The 20,705-nt window shown below is 33.0% G+C and overlaps 1 protein-coding gene across 2 annotated transcripts; it reads left to right on the top strand.

The window, feature by feature from the left end:
- Positions 1-16,303: 16,303 nt before the first annotated feature.
- Positions 16,304-19,504, top strand: LOC129297446 (ubiquitin-conjugating enzyme E2 variant 1C-like). Of its 2 annotated transcripts, none has more exons than XM_054935786.1 (4): positions 16,304-16,460; positions 17,721-17,860; positions 18,524-18,649; positions 19,081-19,504. In XM_054935786.1, the coding sequence occupies exons 1-4, from the start codon at positions 16,427-16,429 to the stop codon at positions 19,219-19,221; spliced, it is 441 nt and encodes a 146-aa protein (XP_054791761.1). In that variant the 5' UTR covers positions 16,304-16,426; the 3' UTR covers positions 19,222-19,504. The 2 variants fall into 2 exon arrangements, with proteins under 2 accessions (XP_054791761.1, XP_054791762.1); XM_054935787.1 differs by lacking the exon at positions 16,304-16,460 and adding an exon at positions 17,557-17,611.
- The last annotated feature ends 1,201 nt before the right edge of the window (positions 19,505-20,705 follow it).

Here is a 20,705-nt window from a genome sequence, read left to right as displayed (position 1 = left end):
TGCGCGATGGACTCTTAAAACACCGATCGACTCCCCCGAGCAATGAATGAAGAAAGGCCCTCTTCCTGCACTTCGTAATTGCAATATTTACTGCAAATTTGCCTCTTACTCTATATATATTGGGATATTTTTGCCGGCCATTAATTCATTTCCTGGCCTCAATTTACGCTCTTCTTCTACCCAATACATCAATTCAATTCAATTCAATTCCATCCCCCCTCTCTTTCTCTCTCCTCTCTTTTCATCCCCTCTCTCTCCCTTAAATTAATAAAGCTTTAAATCACCCCCCTTCGTTTTCCTTTTATAAATTCAGCTCGAACCTTCTTCTCCAGCACCACCCATCACTCTCGCTGCCGCCGGAGTTTCTTATGCTTCCGGCTATCCCCTCTCCTCTCTCTGTGTTAGCTTTCCCAGAAGCTGCTTCAAGGTACAACATTAGTTTGTTTCATTATTTATATGGATCACGTGTTTTGTGGTGCAACGGAGGTCGCTGAAATAGATTTTTCTTTCTGTTTCCTTTTGTGGCTCGTGCTTTTCGTCAAAAAGGTGACGGGTCTCACAGGATCGGTGGAGAAGCAAACCATGAGTCGCAGAAACGGGAACGGCCCGAAGCTCGACTTGAAGCTGAACTTATCCCCGCCGAGGGCTGGCCGGGGACTGGAGTCGCCGAACGGATCGGCGACGTTGTCACCGATTTCGACGCCGAGCTCTTGCCTGTCGTCGGAGCTGAACCAAGAGGACGGGCAGCAGAGATACTCGCACAGCCCGGAAGCGACGTCCATGGTGCTAGTAGGCTGCCCGAGATGCCTCATGTACGTGATGCTCTCCGAGGATGACCCGAAGTGTCCAAAGTGCAAAAGCACCGTTTTGCTTGATTTCCTGCAAGACAGCAACAACCCCACCGTTAGGAGGACCTAGAGTAGGCTCTCTCTGTTTTATTTCCGCTTCTGCATTTCTCTGCTGCTAGCAGGACATCTTTGTTTTTAATCCTAGGAATCTCTTTCTGGACTTTTTGCCTTTGCCCTCTTTATTCTATATTTCCGTTGTATGATTGCTGCTACGGTCACTTCCCTCTTATCCTCTATTTTCTGCGAACAAATCCCACGAGTTTTTGACAAAGCAAGGCTTGTACAGAGGGCATGAGAGAGTTGATCGTAATATGCACTATCCTCATCTTATATAGAAAAGCTGTGGGGGGGGGGGAGCTAACTAATGGTAAAACTTGAGCATGCTACGGGTGTCTAAGAACTGAGATGTTCTTATCATATGTGGCTTCGCTTTTCATCCCCCTTAGCAGCAGACAGTGTAATAGAAATAGGGCATAGACCCTCAGATGCCCTACTTTTACCCGCTGAAATAGAAGTTGAAGCAACCTTCGCGTTCCATGCTCCCCCCCCCCCCCACGGCGGCGCGGCTTCATATGATCTCACTGTTTCATCCAACTGAGCACCCAAATCGAAGCCCATAGCTACCACGGACAGAACTAAAGAGAAAAATGATATTTAAAACGTAAAAATGATTGCGCCAGTATGTCGATCCTCCTTACTTGATCATCATAAGAAATGTTTGCGAGCTAAGGCCCAAACAAACATGCCATTTACTCACGATGCAGCTCAGTGGGTGGACCAATCTATCTGATTACCCATTACTAAAAATCTCAAGGATGGGGGCGTGGACAACAAAACTTTGTCAGTTGACTTTAGTTTTGATTCCAATAAGATGAAAATTTTAGACGGAGCAAGATAGAGTTTAAAGTTTTACTTGGATCCCGTGACACGATCCGTAATGAGGAGGTAACGAAAAGCAAATTTTGCCGATAGTAGGTAAAGAAAACTCAAAGCAAGAATTGTTGAGTCGGAACTGTAACATTAATAGGTGAATAATAATGTTAACGGTGTGTTAGATGGGAGGAGAGCAAATAGAATGGAAGTTAAATCAAAGTGTGGCAGCATGAGAAAATTTAATTTCGGGTAGGGGGAAAAAGAAGCGTAATCAAGGAGAATTAAGGATGATAGAGGGTGGGTTGGGTAGTTCCGGGCATTGAAAAAAAGACCATTCTATTAAGACCATTTAAAACACATAAATGCAAGAGTAATTGAGACAGTTGAGAATAATGAGGGACGAATTACGTCAGATGATAAATGCCGTCCTTTTTATCAATCCAAAATTTTCCCTCCCTGCTCTCGATCTAGCAGTATTTCCTTCTGTCTTTCATTTACGCTCTGATCACAATCAATCAAAATTGCTCAGCTTGGCGTTGAGCTGGCTATCCTCCAAATATTTTTACTGTGAGACACCACTGGGCTGTCCAGCATGGAGATCCATATTTTTATTGTAACAAGGATGCGTGAGTTATATTTTAGGACTGCTTTTACTCCTTGTCCTTCCTTATCAGGTATGCGTGCACCATCAATTTCTCAGCCGAGGCTCACATGTCAATGTCAGTGTATCGTAGGGCAGATGATTATGAGTTGATGCACTCCAACCTTTAAAGACGTTGAAAAATATATGAATGAAAAGCAGAACACTTGGAGTAGCGATCAAATAAATTCTCTAGGCTCACCAGTACAGATTTAATTAATATCAAGAAATTTACGGAAAAATAAAAATGAGAGCACAGCTAGTAGTCAGCAAAATTAATAAGCATGCAAAGGACGATAACATTAACCTTCGGGGGTGCTTAAAAAACAGGGGACGTTGGGGTTGGTTTAGAGAACATAACTCTGGTGCTTCCATAAATGTCGATTTGCTCAGGTACGATAGCGCTTTGGATACAACTTGGGCAAGAACACCTGCCTTGGAGGGTGGGATCATCAAGAAGATGGGGCCACGGTGTAGTCGGAGCAGAAATCTCTGGCAAGGAGCCGACCACGAGTTGGGATCGCCGGCACCTCCATTAATTAATGCTTTTAATCACTCGTCCTTCCGTCACCGTATGAAAAAAGGTGCCAACATTTGCAACATATATACTTATTTAATTGTATGTGTAGTAATGGTAAATTAAGTTCATGATGTTTTGTTTTAAATGTATGATGCATGCTTCAGAAAAAACCAAATGTTATGAAAAATGTGCAGGGCAGGTAAGTAAATGTAAGGCTTAATTGAGTCTCAACATGTGGGGCATGGACACAGGAATTAGTATATTCCCTCGTTGTTATATATAAAGTATTTTTAATTAAATCTTGCATATTAATAAAGATTTGTTATTTAATTAAACTTACATAAAAACACAATAAGTTTTCAATTTGACTCCTAATAATACCATAATTAATATCATGATGATAGTGGAGAAAATATATAATTAATGATCTATTTCATTTTTTAAAATGAGGATAAAATTATCTGATTATTCAAAAATATCTTTGGCACTCTTTATATTTAAAAACAAAATAAGTTTTTAGAAAATACTTTATATATAGAGAAAGAGGGAGTATATGGTTTCAGTTGCATGAGAGGGAGATTGTGAAAGATGAAAGATGTGAGTAGGTTTTTTTTCTCTCTTTTTGTTGGGTTTTCTATATATATTTTGTAACACACCAAAATTTTTTTTTTAAATAATTTAACTCAACCATAGTTGGGTTACAGCCACTCAACACATTCTTATATCAATAATTTCAATATAAAATATTTTATAATTGGCTTCAACTCACACACTATAACATTTTAGATAAATTTTTACCTTCCACATGCCATTAGGCTAAATCATATTTGTCCATCCTTATACTCCCAACAAGTAAACTAAATCACATTTGTCCATCCTTCTACTCCCAATAAGTAAAATAAGCAATTTAGTAAATTTTCAATACAAGCCAATTATTTGACCTTATAATCATGCCATTTTAATCAATCCAAAGTAAACCTAATATTAAAATTACAGTCATCTAAATTGTACCAAAAATAGAAATAGTTTGAAAGACATGATTATATTTATATATTCATATAATTGACAATAAACAAAAAGCCCTAATATTGGCAATATAACACATTATAAATCATAAATTAAATACCCAAAAGAGACAGTGAATCTATACCACTAAGCTTCTGGGACTCCTCCACGTGTCACTTGTGGCTCTTCTCCTGAAAATTGTTAACCATATAATGAGACTCAAAAGTTCTAGTAACCAAAGTCAATTTATAATAGTGTATACAAACAGTTAAGTGTGTGCTTACTAAGTGAGAATTAAAAATAATATAATTCCAACAAATATAAGAAATATTATAACAAACACAAACAACCATCCTTATATCCCTCCATTAACCTCGAGCCGTAACCCTCACTCAGTGCTAAATTACCCGGCCAAAGGTAGATTAGGCCGAGCCCTTAAAAGCCACCTATTGAGCTCCAATAGGAGCGTACCACGTGGCACATAAATATAACAATAATAACAAGTCTCCCAACACCTCCCACAATAATTAAACAAATTCATAATAATATTGCACAATTATACAACATTACAAAATTCATAATTTTCTCAATAATCACCTAATTAACATGAAATAACACTAATCACAAATTAAAAGCATGGTTACCTTGTGGCTTTTTCAATAAATTATTCTTTAAAATTTCTCTCTCACCACAATCTTCACCAGTAATACAATCTACAAATAACATATTATTTATAAATATTAGTTTCAATTTTTGAAACTAATAAAATAATTCTAATAATAGAAAAAAATATAACATAATTCATAATCTCAATCTTAATACAAATCTATAGTTAATACTATTAAGTAAAATTTTTAACTCCTCTTTTAATTATCAATAAACATTAATAATCTAAAAATCAACTTCTAAACTAATTTCTATTATCAAAATTTTCTTTTTATTTCATAAATTCGTACCTAAAATACCCAAAAATTAAAAATTGAGTCTCTAGCTTAGAATCATAATCCTATAACCATAATAATTCATTTCTCATCCCAAATAATCATCTAAACCTCAATAAATCAACATATATTTTTAGATCTAGTTAGAATTTGATCTATAAGTCACATATTCAAATATCATCGATAAATTTATACTCTAGAACATTTATTATACTACTGACAACCTCAAAAATTATATTTATTCAACATAAATTCATCCCTCTTCTAGATTTTAAATTTTCTACCACTACAAACTCAGAAACCAAAGAAGAATGATGACTAAGAAAAAATTTTAGAATACTTACTTAGTCTTGAAAAGCTTAGAATCACACCCTAAATATTCTATTAAAAACTCTTACCGTAAAATCCAGCACCGGTGAACTTGGCTCACAGATGCTCTCTCTGCCTCAGCTCACACACGAAAGAAGGAATGAAGAAATGAAGGAACAAGTGAGTTTTTATAAAAATTCAGTGGGTCCCACACATTTTTTTATTATTTCTTCTTTTTTCTCTCTCCCCTTTTTTATATTATTATTACATACAATGATTGTTGTGGGTGGCCGAAAGCAAATTTTGTTCTTCTTCTTCTCTTTTTCTTGTTTTTTTTGCATACCTTTCCCCTTTTTTATTATAATAATAATTTAATAATATTTTTATTTATTTATCTTTTTAATTATTATTTTTTAAATTTTTTAAATTTTTTAAAATTATATCCTAAGTTAGATTTAATAATCATCTCTTACTAATTTTCTTACCTCTAAATATTATTTTTTTAAATTTCTATTAACCCAAATTAACTATTAAAATTTAAATTGGGATGTTACATATTTTCTTATGAGAGGAAGTTTTACTCAAATTATTGACAAGCATTAAATGCGAACAATTTTTCTAACAAAAATTTGAACTGGTAAGACATAAATAGTTAATCAGTTCGTTAATTGCTTGATATCGTGGACAAGGAACAGAGGTAGAGGGGTGACCTTACCAAAGGCCCATATGACTTGGGATGTTGGTTTCAATAAGCCTGATTTTGGATGCAATTAAGGGTGTTCAATTTATACTCATCCCGATTTACCCAATATTGTCCCGATTATATTGGGATGGGTGTCATTTCGGTCAAAAACAATCAGGATGAAACTTTGCATGACAAGACGGGACATAAGATAACCATTAGGACGTCCCGTCCAGTCCTGAATATTATATATATTATTTTTATTTTAAAAATATACATTAAATATATTAATATAATTTATACTTATATTAATTATAATTTTAATACTTGCAATTTTTATGTAAAAATAAATTTTTTATATTAATAATTTTAATAATATAAATTAAAGAGGGCAGTATTTTTTTATAATATATTAATTATATTAATACAATTTATTTTTATATCATTTATTTAATAAATTTTATTTATAACATATTTTTTATTTTATTTTTGAAAAAGTAATTAGTTTAGCACATTTTAACTAAAATAGAAAAATAATGATTTGATATTGTATTTGGCTTGCTTATTATTACTACTCTTAGAGCCTAAAGATGACTTATAATTGCTATCATAATGTGTAGTTATGACTAATGTAATTCAATAATTGGCTTTAAATTATTGTGATTTATGTACTTATGTTGTTTTTATTTTAAACTTAATAAATTACATGATTTAAAATTTTAATGAATGTTATTATCCAGATCTTTCTCTGACATTGTTGATTCATTGAAATGGTAGGATGTCCAAATCTCATCCTGATTTTGTGCCGATTCCTAACGAGACAGGACAACTTTCAGGATGAGACGGGATACAGGACAAAAATTTAATCCTTATCTTTTTTTGAAATGGGACACGAGATAAGGGTGTCTTAATCTAATCCCGTCCTATGAACACCCCTAGATGCAATGCTCTTCGCGAACACAAGCCATTCATAGTCCCACTAACACAATCATCATCATCATCATCATTATAGAGTCAATTATATAGGAGGAAGGTTTAGCAGTAACACTGCTCCTTATGATGCACATCACTCCAATACATATCTCACTTTATCTTCAAGTTAACGATAAAAAAACAAAATTTATAAATTTTAGGTAGTGCATACTAAATAAAAAGAAGTAAAAAAAATATATTTTGTCAAGAAAGAGAAATAAAAAACAAACCAATATCCAAGAGTTTGGTGCAACTAGCATAAAAGTTGAGCTTGGTTTAAATACTAAATACTAAGACAATCGTAATGCAAAACTAAAGGATATAAGGTTTTATTTTAGGAAATCATAATTTTTAGTCTCTATACTTTATTCAAGTTTTGCTATTAATCCTTGTACTTTTTTATTGTTGTTCCAAATCCCTATACTTTTCTCCGCTTACAATATTGATCTCTATAGTTTTAGAGGGACTTTGACATGGCATAAATAGCGTAAAAATGTTGATGTGGACTTGTTAATAACCAAAATGAAAAAAAAAAACACATAATGTTGATAACTTACTCGAGATGTAAAATCTCAATTTAAATTAATAGAAATTAAAAAGAATATTTGAAAGTAATTAAATTAATTAGAAGATGATCATTAGGGGTGACTTAATATAAAATTTTAGGTGATGTTTTGGAATAGAAAAAAAATAATTATAATTATAATTGTAATGATAATAAGAGAGAAAAGAAGAGTGAAATACAAATTATAAAAAAAAAGTAAAAACTTTAAACTTGTGGCAGAAGCATTTCTAAAAGAAATTAAAAAAAAAGGATAGACATGGAAAGGAAAGTGGTGTGGAACTCACACTTGTAAATAAATTCACCACCTATGACCCACAACTTGTCTTCCCCTGTGTATTCTCCTTCTTCTTCATTTTTTGCCTCCAGCGATGCTGCGCGAGGGAGAGGCTGAGCGATTTTTGAAGGTAATGCTCCATAATAGGATATTTTAAATGAAATTTTAAGTTTTTTAAGACTATATAAGTATTCTAAATATTCTTTTAGTCAAGCAATCTCTTTAGTTTTTAATTTTCTTTTTGATAGTGAAAAACTTAGGGTTTGGTATATTTTAAATTTATGAGTATTTCAATTGATTATTTGGTTTTTAGTAGGGCTAATGATATTAGAATACTAGTTTGTGTGGTTTAGATTTGTCCAAATTGTTGATTTGAGGGATTAAAGTTAGGTTTTAATTGAGAAAATTGTGATGTATGAATATGGTGGTGGGGTTAATTCAAATTTAATCACTTATTTTGGTTTAATGGAGATTATATTGATGATTAAATGGATTGGTTTTGAGGTTTATGATTAAGTGTTAATATTAGTGATTTTTGTAGGTATTGTAAATGCTAGAATTTTGAAATTAAGGATGATTTAGAGAAATTATTGTTATTTAATACCTCTAATAAATGAAATGAGGTTATTGAATGATATGAATGTAATTGAGATGGAGAAATTTATTTGTAGTAGTGAATAAAAATTTTTAAAGAAAATAAAGTTTAGAGAAAATTGGGATTTCTTGGTAATGATTAGGAGTCTATTTGGATTTAGAATGATTGTAAGGTGCTACAATGATGATTTGTGACATGAGACTAAATTTTTATTCATGGGATATTTTTGTACGAATTTATAGAATGAAAAAGAAGAAAATGGTGACACTAAAAAAAATAATAACAATAAATAAATTAGAGGCTAATTATAGCTTGTTAATGTTTATAATTTGTTAGAAGAAGGTTAGAATTTTGGTTTATCATACTAACCTTAGAAATGATATAAATAATAAAATTAAAAATATAAGTTATATCCTCTAACTCTAAAATTAGAGTTGTTTTATTAGTTTCAATAGTTAAAATTAATATATTATAATACTATGCCACGTGTAGATTGTTTTATTAGTGGAGATTGTGGTGAAAGAAAAGTTGTAAAGGGTAATTTATCTACAAAGTCACAAGGTAACCATGTTTTTAATTTATGATTAGTATTGCTTCATGTTAATTGGGTGATTATTGAGAAAATTATGAATTATTATTGAGAAATTACCTTGTTATATTTATGAAAAAATTGTGAAATTGTGATATGCATTTTGAAGTATTTTTGCCAAGTGGGATGTTATATTGTAATATTGTTGAAAATAAAAAAAATTGTGAAGATTGTAATATTGTATAATTGTACAATATTGTTATGAATTTATTTAATTATTATGAGAGGTATTGGGAGACTTGTTGTTGTAATTATGTGCCACGTGGTACACGCCTATTGGAGCCTAATAGGTAGCTTATAAGGGCTCTGGCTAATCTACCTTTGATCGAGTAATTTAACACCGAGTGAGGGCTACACCAAGTGAGGTCGGGTAATTTTTGCCAAGTGGTTGTTTGTTATGCATTATAATATTTCTTGTATTTTTGTTAGAATTATATGACTGTTATTTTCCCACTTAGCAAGCACACATTTAACTGTTTCTATACACTATCATAAATTGGTATTGATTACTGGGACTTTTGAGTCTTATTACGTGTTTAACAATTTTCAGGAGAAAAATCACGAGTGGTGTGTAGAGGAGTCTCTGAGGCTTAATGGTATAGATCTACTGTTTCTTTTGGGTATTTGATTTATGATTTTTCATGTGTTATATTGTTAATACTAGGGCTTTTTGTTTATTGACAATTATATGAATGCAATGATGTAATCATGCCCTTCAAACTATTTCTACTTTTGATACACTTTGGATGATTGTAACTTTGATCTTTGATTTATTTTGGATGGTTTGAAATGGTATGATTATAAGGTCAAATAATTGACTTGTTTTGAAAATTAATTAAGTTATTTATTTTAGTCATTGGTCTATGGTTTACACTTATTAGGAGTATAAGGATGAAAAATGTGATTTTTAGCCTAATGACATGTGGGAAGTAAAAATTTATTTGAAATGTTGTATTGTGCAAGTTTAAGCCAATTATAAAATGTTTTATATTGAATTTATTGATATAAAATGTGTTGAGTGACTGTAACCCAATTATGGTTATAAATGTATATTAGTTGTATAAAATTGTTTTGTATTATTTGAAAAGGGGTTTAATCTTTTCTACTGTGGTAGTTAATTTAAAAGGTGAAATATTTTATAAGGCTATGTTTTATCGTTTCTTACCATGATAGTGTTTTAAATTATAGAATTGTTTCAAAAAAAATATAGAATAAGTTGACTTCTGTTTACCATGATAGACATTATTCTATCATGGTTGAGTTAAATTATTTTCTTTAAAAACAAATTAGGGTGTTACACGAGACCTCCTAAATGAGCAGCAAAAGTTTGAAATAAAGAAAACTCGATCAAGATTGACAACCCCATGTCACTAGAAACGACTAAAGGATAATGCCAGAATAGTCAATGGTGGTGGTTGGACGAGAAAGCACTAAAGTGTGACTTGCCATCATGAACTATTGGACGAGAGTGAGCATTTTGTTGGAAGGAAGAAACAATAGTGAGCTAATATAAACCTATGCAGAAAACATTTGGTGTTGAGCAAATACCCAAAAAAATGGTATATTCACATAGAGAGAGAGAGAGAGAATATTCTACATTCAATAGAGAGAGATAGAGGCAGATGGTTTAAGATGAAAAATACCTAAAAAAGGTAAGAAATATCTAACAGGGAAAATAACTTGAGCAAATATAACCTGTGAAGAGCAAGCACAAATACAAATATAACCTATTAAGAGCCATTGCAAAATTATAAACAAGAGCAAATATAACCTGTCAAGAGTAAACGAACAAGATTTATATGATTTGAAGCAAATATAACTTGTCAAGAGCAAACAAACAAGATTGAGGAGAGAAAGGTTGCTGCTTCTTTATTAAGCAAACAAACAAAATGGAAGATATTAAATCTAATTATTGTGATCCACAATAAAGAAAAGCCTTCGTGCAAGAATTTGGTTTTAGCAGCAACTCCTTAAATGAAAGGTAAAATATGATTACTCAAACCTAACTATAACATAACCTACAAGATATTTCCATAAAACAAGAGCAAAATCACAAATAGAAACAAGGGACCATACTGGTGAGAAATATATGCCATAAAGTCATAGCATGTCTTAATAAGTTGATAATTAGTAGAATATGTTTACATTCCAAAAGTTACAACCTGTCTCAATATAGTAATTAACAGTGCATAAAATCATTCCAAATAATCATTCAAATCATATCCCTAAAAAAATTGTTTGATAGGCTATTCTCATATACAAAGCAGTACCAGAAAACCATTTAAGTCGAATCCCAGGTACAAAATATGTACCAAAAATATTCATATTTCCAAAACCACAAGTACACATCTAAAATCAAGGTTGACTTAACCTGGGAGGAGTTGCATTAGTGGACTCTTATATGCAAGATGATTTCTTTTTTGTAGTTTTGATAGGTAGCTTAGCATGCCTTTTTTTTTTGGCATGTTGCTTATTGGGATCCTTGCAAGTCCTTCAATTATGTCCATACTTCCCACAACCTAAACACTTGATGCTTGTATTTTCTCTCCCCACATTCATAGATTTGTTGCATCCTCATCTGCCCTTTTGTTCATTTCTTTTTTAGTCGACCAGGATGCTTGTGGTATACTAAGGGATCAATAAGGTCTCCATCAGCTTTCTACCACATCGTGTCTTCATTGATAGGATCTATCACAGGTGAGAAACAAGCCATAAAAGCTTAAAAACTTAAGTAATGATCCATATACTCATATAGGTCCTCTCTTTTATTACATATGCAAGCAATTACATGTCTACATCATAAGTATTAGTGAAAGTTAAAATAGATGTACAAAATAATAGCTTATATGCAAAGTTAGAATTTATGCATCACAAGTATTAGTTGCATGGAATGCCATACAATTGCCACCAATTGCAAGCACACCTTTTATTAGTTAGATTAACCTTGAACTTTTATAAGAGAAATGAAACCTTGTATCAATTTTATCCTGCATATCTAACCAACTGCTTCCTTAATTATTGCACCTCTTTGTCTAACCTTTTGTAAGGTCTTGGACACACAATTCCCTTAATATGATACTTTTTAGCCTTCACACGATTTTCAGCAAATCATGTCATGAGGTATATTTGGATCTAATCAAGCAAGTTCACAATTATAAGTTCTCTTGCCTCCAACAATCTCCTATTAAATAACTCTGAAATATTGGTTGTGATTGCATTACATTTGCAATATTCTTTAAAGTGAGACTTGATCCAACAACTAGGAGGAAATCCTATCAAATATCATAGGCTTCTTTTGAAACTACTTTCAACTCATCCATTCATTGTTTCCATTTTACTTAATATGTGGCTTTTTCAGCACAAATGATTAAGTCATGAACTATGGTGCCTCCTCCATATTTTGCCTAGATATTCGCATACAAATGACACACACAAAAGCAATGCTCAGCACCTTCAAGTAACTCGTCAAAAGTAGGAACTAGGCCTTACATATAATTTACATATTTAATTCTATAACTATGCTAAAATAAAAGTGAAAAAGGTAAGGAAAAGTAGAAAAATAAGTTTACCTTTTGCTAGTCAAATATGAAGACCTATCTTTTTTCTTACATACTTCTAATATCATCAAATAAATTCTTTAAAAACTAAGTCCAATAGTCTCTATTCTTTCCATCAGCCATTGTCCTAGCTAAAGGAAAGTATTAGTCATTAGGATCACGTGCAACAACCACAAGCAACATTCCTTCATATGAACCCTTCAAAAAACAACCATCTAAACCAATAATAGGTCTACAACCAGCCAAAAACCAAGCTTCGTAGTACTTATACACTCACTCATATATTCTCTTAAACACAAGTGGCCTATTATGTATAGTCTTTCAGCTTTCAGTCATTAAACGAAAATTTATCTCTAAGTTGCACTTCTTAACTTCATTACAATAATGTCTTAGCTTATTGTATTGCTCCTTGGAGTCACCATAGATTATTGCCTTTGCCCTTCTCCTTGCCTTGAATGCCTTCCACAAAGACATATCAACTATATAATGGTCCCTTACTGTAGCAATAATGTCAGACAATTTAATATTTTTGTTTGACTTCATGATGCCAACTATCTTTCCTAAAATTCACTCATAAGAAGCCATCTTCCTATTAATAGATGGCCCACAAATATGTTTAGACAGAAATGTCTTCAAATGATATGTCAATTATCCACCAACTTTACTACAAAGCATTAACCATATGCATTCATCATGTGCACACTTAAGTCAACACCTTACCATATCATGCTTGATAAATTGCAGTTCATATCCATTAAGTAAGGCATATTCTTTCACTATGTTCTTAAATTTACTAAGTGAAATGAACTCCATGGCTGACTTGAATTGAAATTCTTTGCACATTTCAGAAGGATTGTATTTTTCATGTTTACCTTTAGGCACCCTCTCATCCTCATCATCACAAGATAGTTTATCTTCAAAAAGCTTATTAGACTCATAATCAAATAACAAAGCCAATATCTTGTCCTTTGTAACCTCAGGTAAGTCCCATCAACTAATTGATTAGGTAGAGTTCTCACTAACTGTGAACTTCCTATAACCTCGTTTAATATATCACTAACACCAACATCAGCATATTAGTTAAAAAAATCATCATCAATGCGTTCGAAGTCACCAATATCTATATCTCACAAATCCACCTCTCCATTACCCTCCCCTTCCCTACTATTAGTCAATTCATTCTCCCAGTCCATATCATACCTTGTAGCAAATTAGAAAACTTTAATAGTCATTCTAAACAAAAAAATTCTTCATAAAAAAAGCCATAAAAAAATAAAACATGTTAAAAACAAGTATAACAGAACTATGTAATAATTGTAAAATAGAGACGAGCATAATGAAAGAACATAAACAAGTTCAATGACGATAACAAGGTAGAAGAAATAAGTATATTAGACCAGAAGCATTAATCAAGGATTAGAACTTACGAAGACTAAAGAAGAGTTAAAAAACGAATGAGTAAATAAGAGGTTCAAATGAGTAGACAAGTAAATGAACAAGTTTAATGTCGACTGAGTAAACAAGTAGAACTTACCAGCATTGACTTTTTTGGCATTGGTAAACAATCTTTTTTGGCATCCTCCAACACTCTTTTCTAATGTCGTGGGTGTGGGGTCTCTTGATTGTGTTGTTTTCTAATGCGCTAGCAAATAAGGCGATTTTGATTGCTTTTTTGGGTTTGTTGATGGCATAAGGAGGGTCTAGTCAGTTGCCAATGTAATGTGTTTTTTTTTTATTTTGGTTATTAAAAAATTCACATTAGCACATAATTATTAGTGTTAGAGTCCACATCAGCATTTTTAACACCATTTATGCCACGTCAAAGTCCCTCTAAAACTATAGGGACCAATGTTGCGAACAGAAAAAAGTATAGGGACTTAAAAAAAAAGTTCAAGAACCATTAGCAAAATTAAGAAAAGTACAGGAACTAAAAGTTATATTTTTCCTTTTATTTTTTAGGTTATAGAAAGAAGTTTCGCATTTTTGATAGGTTGGTGGCCTACAATATCCCAGCAGATATTGAAAGTATCAACCCAAAAGATGACTATTAGACTGAGATTGTTTCATTGAACCAAATCCAGACATTTAATGGCACTAGAAGACTAGCCTATAACTATTTCAATCCGGGGATTTGGATCAAGCCTCTTAGAGGTACTTAATTTTTCCTAGAAATAATATAATAATAAAACTAAAAATGGCAATTAAATGTGAACAAGTTTAAAACTTCTCCAGATTCTTCTGGTAAAATTACAAATAAGGCATGTGATTGGTGTGTATCAACCATAGTATACAAAACCCGTTCAATCGAACTAGTAAACCATTAAATTAGTATTTTAACTAGTTTAATAAAATATTTTGTTTATGATCGACTTAATCATAGTTAAACTATGATTTTGACTTTTGTGTTTTGATCATTAATTATTAAACTAGTATCTTGATTGATTTAATAATCGGTTCAGTTTTTAATACTTCGATATCAACACCACCGGTTCTCTTCAAGCAAACTATTGTCAAGCACGTGATATTATCGAATAGGAGCAGCCTTCTTGCCATTTTTCTCACATGAAATTGGTCCCTCCTTCAATGTCTGATAGCGAATAATATGACATGATCACGACATAATAGAATCAGACAATAAAAATAGACATATGGGAGAATCCGAGCACCTGTATTTAGATGTCTGCCCTTGGAAATCAAAACCAGTGGTAACAAAACCTTCTAAAAAACAAGTGTCCGATGCTTGTGGTCCTTCAAACGCCTGGCTGCCCTTACCTCATCAAACCAGCATATTGGCAACTTGAATCTTGAAATACTAAAGCGAAGCATATAGTGTGTACATAAATAGACCAGTGAAGGCCAGAACCAGAAAGGCCATTCTTCCCTGCTTCCTTCTTCATTTGTAAACCCACACAACGCTCATCTCTTTCCTTACCAAAATGGATCAAATGCAGCCAACTAAAAAAGTGCAATTTACTCAATCGCATGATTTTTTTCTCTACAAAATATTTTGCATTAAATACAATGCATCTTCTGCATCTAACATTTATGCAATCAATTACTTATATTTTTATGAACAGTAAATGTCTTAAATGAATAAAATAATTTCTTTGATATTATATAAAAAACAGTTTAATGAATTCTCATGACATCCTCACCTTTAATAATATTTCCATTTTCGAAAATAACAATATTATAAAGCTGGATCGGCTTTCAATGCCTATTACATGAACGAGCACTGTGGCTCCAATCGTTGCAATTTGCATTGAGACCTATATCATCTAAATTTTAAATTTTATTTTTTAAATAGTAAATTTATTCTCTTATAGACCAATAAATAGGTTATTTTAATTCTAAACAATTAAAAAAATTAAAATAAGAAATAAAACAATATCAAATACAAATTGCCCAGTTATATTTGACGATGAGTACCCTATATAAGCCCACTTCCTGCTTTACCTATAAAAAAAATGTTATGGAAGCATATTTTTTTAAAAATTTATCAATTAATTTTTTATTCAAAAATTAAAATCCATAAGATATCGTTTCTAATTAAAATATGATTTATTTAATTTAAAAATTATATTTAAAAGCTTATACTTTCCTTACAGTAGTAAAAGCATTTATAATATTTCAAGTAAAGAATTTAACACAATCTACTGTGATAAATATGGAAAGATTGACGACGACAAATGTAACGGGCCAAGGATCCATACGGGCTGCAGTTCGTTTCATCATCGGGAGTGTGAGATAATTCTACCCAAAAATGTACCAAAAAATAAAAAGAAAAAGAAAAAAGAAATAAATAAATAAATAAAGCATGAAATGAAAGAGTCCACTTTTTTTTTTTTTTGATAAAAAAAAAAGACATAAAGAGAGTCCACTTTATTCTGAAGCATGATACCCAAATTACCCTTCTCCCTTCCTTTATTGCCCCTTGTCTTCTGTTTTATTCCCACTTTTGCCGCCTTCTCCTCCCAGCGCGGCCTCCTATCTAAAATCCCTTCTTTTCATCAGATCCAGCGCATCAACGCGAAGAATTTTTCCCCCTTGTCATCCATGACTCTTGGCTCAGGAGGATCGAGTGTCGTGGGTGAGCTGCAGACCCATGACCTTGTTCTTCTAAGCTTTCTTTTTCTTTCCTTTTGGTTGCTAACGCTGTTTTCTTTTCTAACTTGTATTATTTCTAAAATTCTCCCACGAGTATACATATTTCTTTGTTTGATTACCTTTAAAATACTCGATGTTCCCAATTTCGAATGTTTATTCTGGTTTCTTCTTTGTTTATGGTACTTTATCTATGTTCCCCTATTTTCTTCTCGTGACCGATGATGTAAGTTGCGCGGAACTTTGATCGATTACTGCCGTTAAAGAGGGGGTTTTGTCGTCGGTGAATTTTCTTAAACCTTGGTTTCATCTATTTATGAGTGCGCTATTGCAATAGTCATCAAATATTATTCCCGTGCCTATCTGCTTCTCCCCGGAGATTAATGTACTCGGATGTCTCCCTGAAATCTTATTCCTTGTGACCGACGTTTTTATATGAAAAAAGTTTGGATCGCTTAGTTGTTTGTAGTGTGCACTGTGTCGCAATTTTTATGTTTTGTGATCATGTTCTTTTTTCTCTTTCTTAAGCATCGAATTTTGAAATTTAAGCCAGCGCAAAAGTGAGTATGTTTGAAGTGATGGACATAGAGGGAAGTGATAGTCATTCCTTGTCAAGGATTTTATGCTAATTCTATTTGCTCACGTTTCTCAAAAGCCTGCCAAGTTAGACAAACCCTCTCTATGATTGAATGCGCGAACCATGAAGAGACTCGTATTCATACAATTAAAGGAACGGAAGATCTCGTCGCCTCCTGTACATATTTTAACCTCACTTCTTACTTACGTGGGTTGCTAGTTCTTCGTTCATCAGATTATGGCATGCATTAGTCCCCAAACACTGTAAATTTGAACATGCGTAGAAGCCTTGTGAAAAGGAATGGTTGGTCCTGCTCCTGCTTGATGAGGTCGATGATCACAATGTAGTTGTAACATTTTTTAAGGAATGTCATGTGGCTCGTATATGTCTTACTTGTTCAGAGCTTCTGATCATTGACTGTGAGCATTAGGAAAGGACACCCTTATTCCCAGACTGCACATCATCATTCTTATTAAGCATCAGGGGGAGATTTTCTATTGAAATTTGGAGAAAGGATTACATGCAAGAATTCTCTATCTCTACTATTGAAACACAGCAAGGCACATCTTGTGACAAGTTTAATGTTGTTTATCTTACAATATTTGATTAGGTGACATTCTTTTGAATTTCCAAGCGTGTCTTGTTAAATTTAGTTATCCATAAATGCAGTTCCAAGGAACTTCAGATTGCTGGAGGAACTTGAACGGGGAGAAAAAGGTATTGGAGACGGTACAGTTAGCTATGGAATGGACGATGGTGATGACATATACATGCGCTCTTGGACTGGCACCATTATTGGTCCCCATAATGTAAACATTTTTTATCTCACTCACACCCCAACATTTAGTTTTCAGTGTCTGTGCGTGCAGAGTCAGTTTGTTTTATTTGAATAAGTAAAATATGCATGCAATAATTTTCATAATTCATCAGTGCTCAGAAGTTGTGCATGTGTGGACGTTACAAATTCCAAGGGGTCCTATGATTAGTAACTTCCAATTAATATCATCTGAGCATATGTTGCAAGTTTCCTTGCGCATACTTTGCACATGTGTACTGAACACACACTATGTCAGCTCTTTACTTCTGTACATGAGTGAGTGTGTGTGTGTGTGTGTTTCAAAGCATGTGATGGCTTTTATGGTTATCATTATTTGAATTTGGTTTGTATAATATTGACTGCAGACAATTATAGATTGAAGTGTTATTACAATTCTGTATTCATTATGTGATTAATAATAGGGTTATGGTAGTTCTTGCCTTCTATGTAGATTGAATTTGGCACGCATAATTCTTTCCGAGAGCCTGCAAATTTTTTGCAACTGATTGCGTAACCTCTTTGCTTTAGTTGTGAGTAATGATTGATCAACCATGAAATTTGAAAATTTGAGCTCGTATGCCCCTTGGGGATACCATAATTGTCTTAGATTTATTTGTAATCAAGAAACTGTCTCTTCTTTCTCTTTCTCTGTCAGACTGTACATGAAGGGCGGATTTATCAATTGAAGCTCTTTTGTGATAAAGATTACCCAGAGAAGCCCCCAAGTGTTCGATTTCATTCACGGATTAATATGACCTGTGTTAATCATGAAACTGGAGTGGTATTAGTTCTTAATTTTCATTAAATTCTTTCAGCTTTTATATATTTTTTGTTATACTCTGTTTACACTTGGATGCAATTGGCTTTGGCAAGATTTTTACTGTTATTTATATTAGCAATGGGAATAATTTCAGAGACCTGTGTTAGAAGAGAGTTACAATAAGTGATCTAGGTTGTTAGGATGGAAATTTATGTACTGGTAACATTCTTTTTTTTCCCCCAATACAATAAGTGATCTAGGTTGTTAGGATGGAAATTTATGTACTGATAACAATCCTTTTTTTTTTTTTAATCAGTAATGATGATTGTTTGAACAGCGTCTGGATTCACTTCTCTTATCATTGTCATTGTGTGGAATTTAATCTTTTTTCCAATTTTTATAACAAAATTGTCCATGATCCGCGCTAGATTTAACATGTGCAATTGAAACAGGTTGAACCAAAGAAGTTCGGTGTTCTTGCAAACTGGCAACGAGAGTACACCATGGAGGATATACTGACCCAGCTGAAAAAAGAAATGGCTGCTCCACAAAACCGGAAGCTTGTCCAGCCTCCAGAAGGTACCTACTTTTAGCGTCCAACGACTTGTAGGGGATATACGTATTGCATTTGTACCGTGCAATATAGTTTGCAATGCTTTGTGGATCTTAAATTAAAGAACATGAGGGGAATGCCCCAAAAGGTTTCATCCTTCCCTCCCCATGGCTTCAAAGTTGTTTTGTCATTAGACTCTGTCAACTGTGTTGAAGGGATACTGTTTGATGGGATGTTATCAGTGTGCCGCGTATTGGAATTTAACTGTTAAAAGCAATATTTCAATTGATATAAGAATTAAGGTATAACATTTTATTATCGAACTATTCATAAGCTATTAACTATACGATTCAGTTCAGATTTCGTACGACATTTGAGAAAACCTGCATAGTTTATTGAATACAAGTGTTTTGTCTTTTTTTTTTTTTTTTTTTTTTATGCTTGCCATTCGGCCTTGTGAATAATATGGAGCTGAATGGACCAATGACCTTTATCACGGGGATTCTTGGGGTTAACGTGGCACTGGGTCTTGTGGTCTGATAAGATCTAAAATATGTGAATGGCTATTCCTTTTTTCTAATCTAATGTGCGTACTTTGAAAGGAAAATTTGCAAATTTTGGATTGGTTAATATATTGGATGTTGATGGACAGCAGTACCAGCCCGTCACTTAAATGAGTAAATCGAGTTTCAAAGAAATTGGGCCGATAAATGCAAAAGATTTCAATCTAGATTTCCGTCAATAGCAGTGTGCCCTGCGGTCTTCGAGGGTCCCTTTGTGCTCAAAATTTTTTAAATACTAGAATTAAAACGAATTATTTTTTATGAAATTGTCTTCACTAAAACCCACCCCCCCCCCCCGAAAAGAAAAAAAAAAAGGAGTTTCAAGTATGATTGTGACAGCTCTTCGTTGGGAATGTGTACTTCCGGGTACCCAGCGTGACTTGTCGAGCAGGGTCTATCTTCTAGCCCAGTAGGTCTTCTAGGCTCGTCTCAAAATGTGGCTCAGCTTGTGATGGGCTGGAATGTGTTGAAAATGTTTAGTAATTGTGACAAAAAACAGATATCAGCAAGTTGAAGGGACAATACAAAGACAAAGACAATATATCATCAAGTTCTTATATATATATATATATATATATTAAACTGAATCCCTTATTATCTAAGTCATAAAAAAAAAAGATTTATCTGTAATTACATGTGAAGTCTGGGAATTACAATTGGGTTATAAATAATTAAACATAACGGTTTAGCAATATTTGTTGGTGACGAAGCATAGAAACTAGGGGAAACATTACCACTTTTCTTGCAGTACAAAAGATATTGCACAAGATGTGGAAGTCAGGCCATTGAATGGAATGCCTTTATTATTATTATTATTATTATTTTAAGTATGCCAAACGGGGTTATAACAGGGAAGGGGTGTCTGAAGAGTACACTTGTTGGGAAAGTACCGAGAGTCTCGGATAAGCTCAAAGGTGGTAAAAATTGTTGTCAATAATGGACTGACATACGCATAGATGAA

This window comes from Prosopis cineraria, unplaced genomic scaffold (assembly GCF_029017545.1).
Source record: "Prosopis cineraria cultivar Desert tree isolate PC_DT_omini unplaced genomic scaffold, ASM2901754v1 PC526, whole genome shotgun sequence".
NCBI classification, from domain to species: Eukaryota; Viridiplantae; Streptophyta; class Magnoliopsida; order Fabales; family Fabaceae; genus Prosopis; species Prosopis cineraria.
This window is presented reverse-complemented; position numbering and strand designations above follow the sequence as displayed.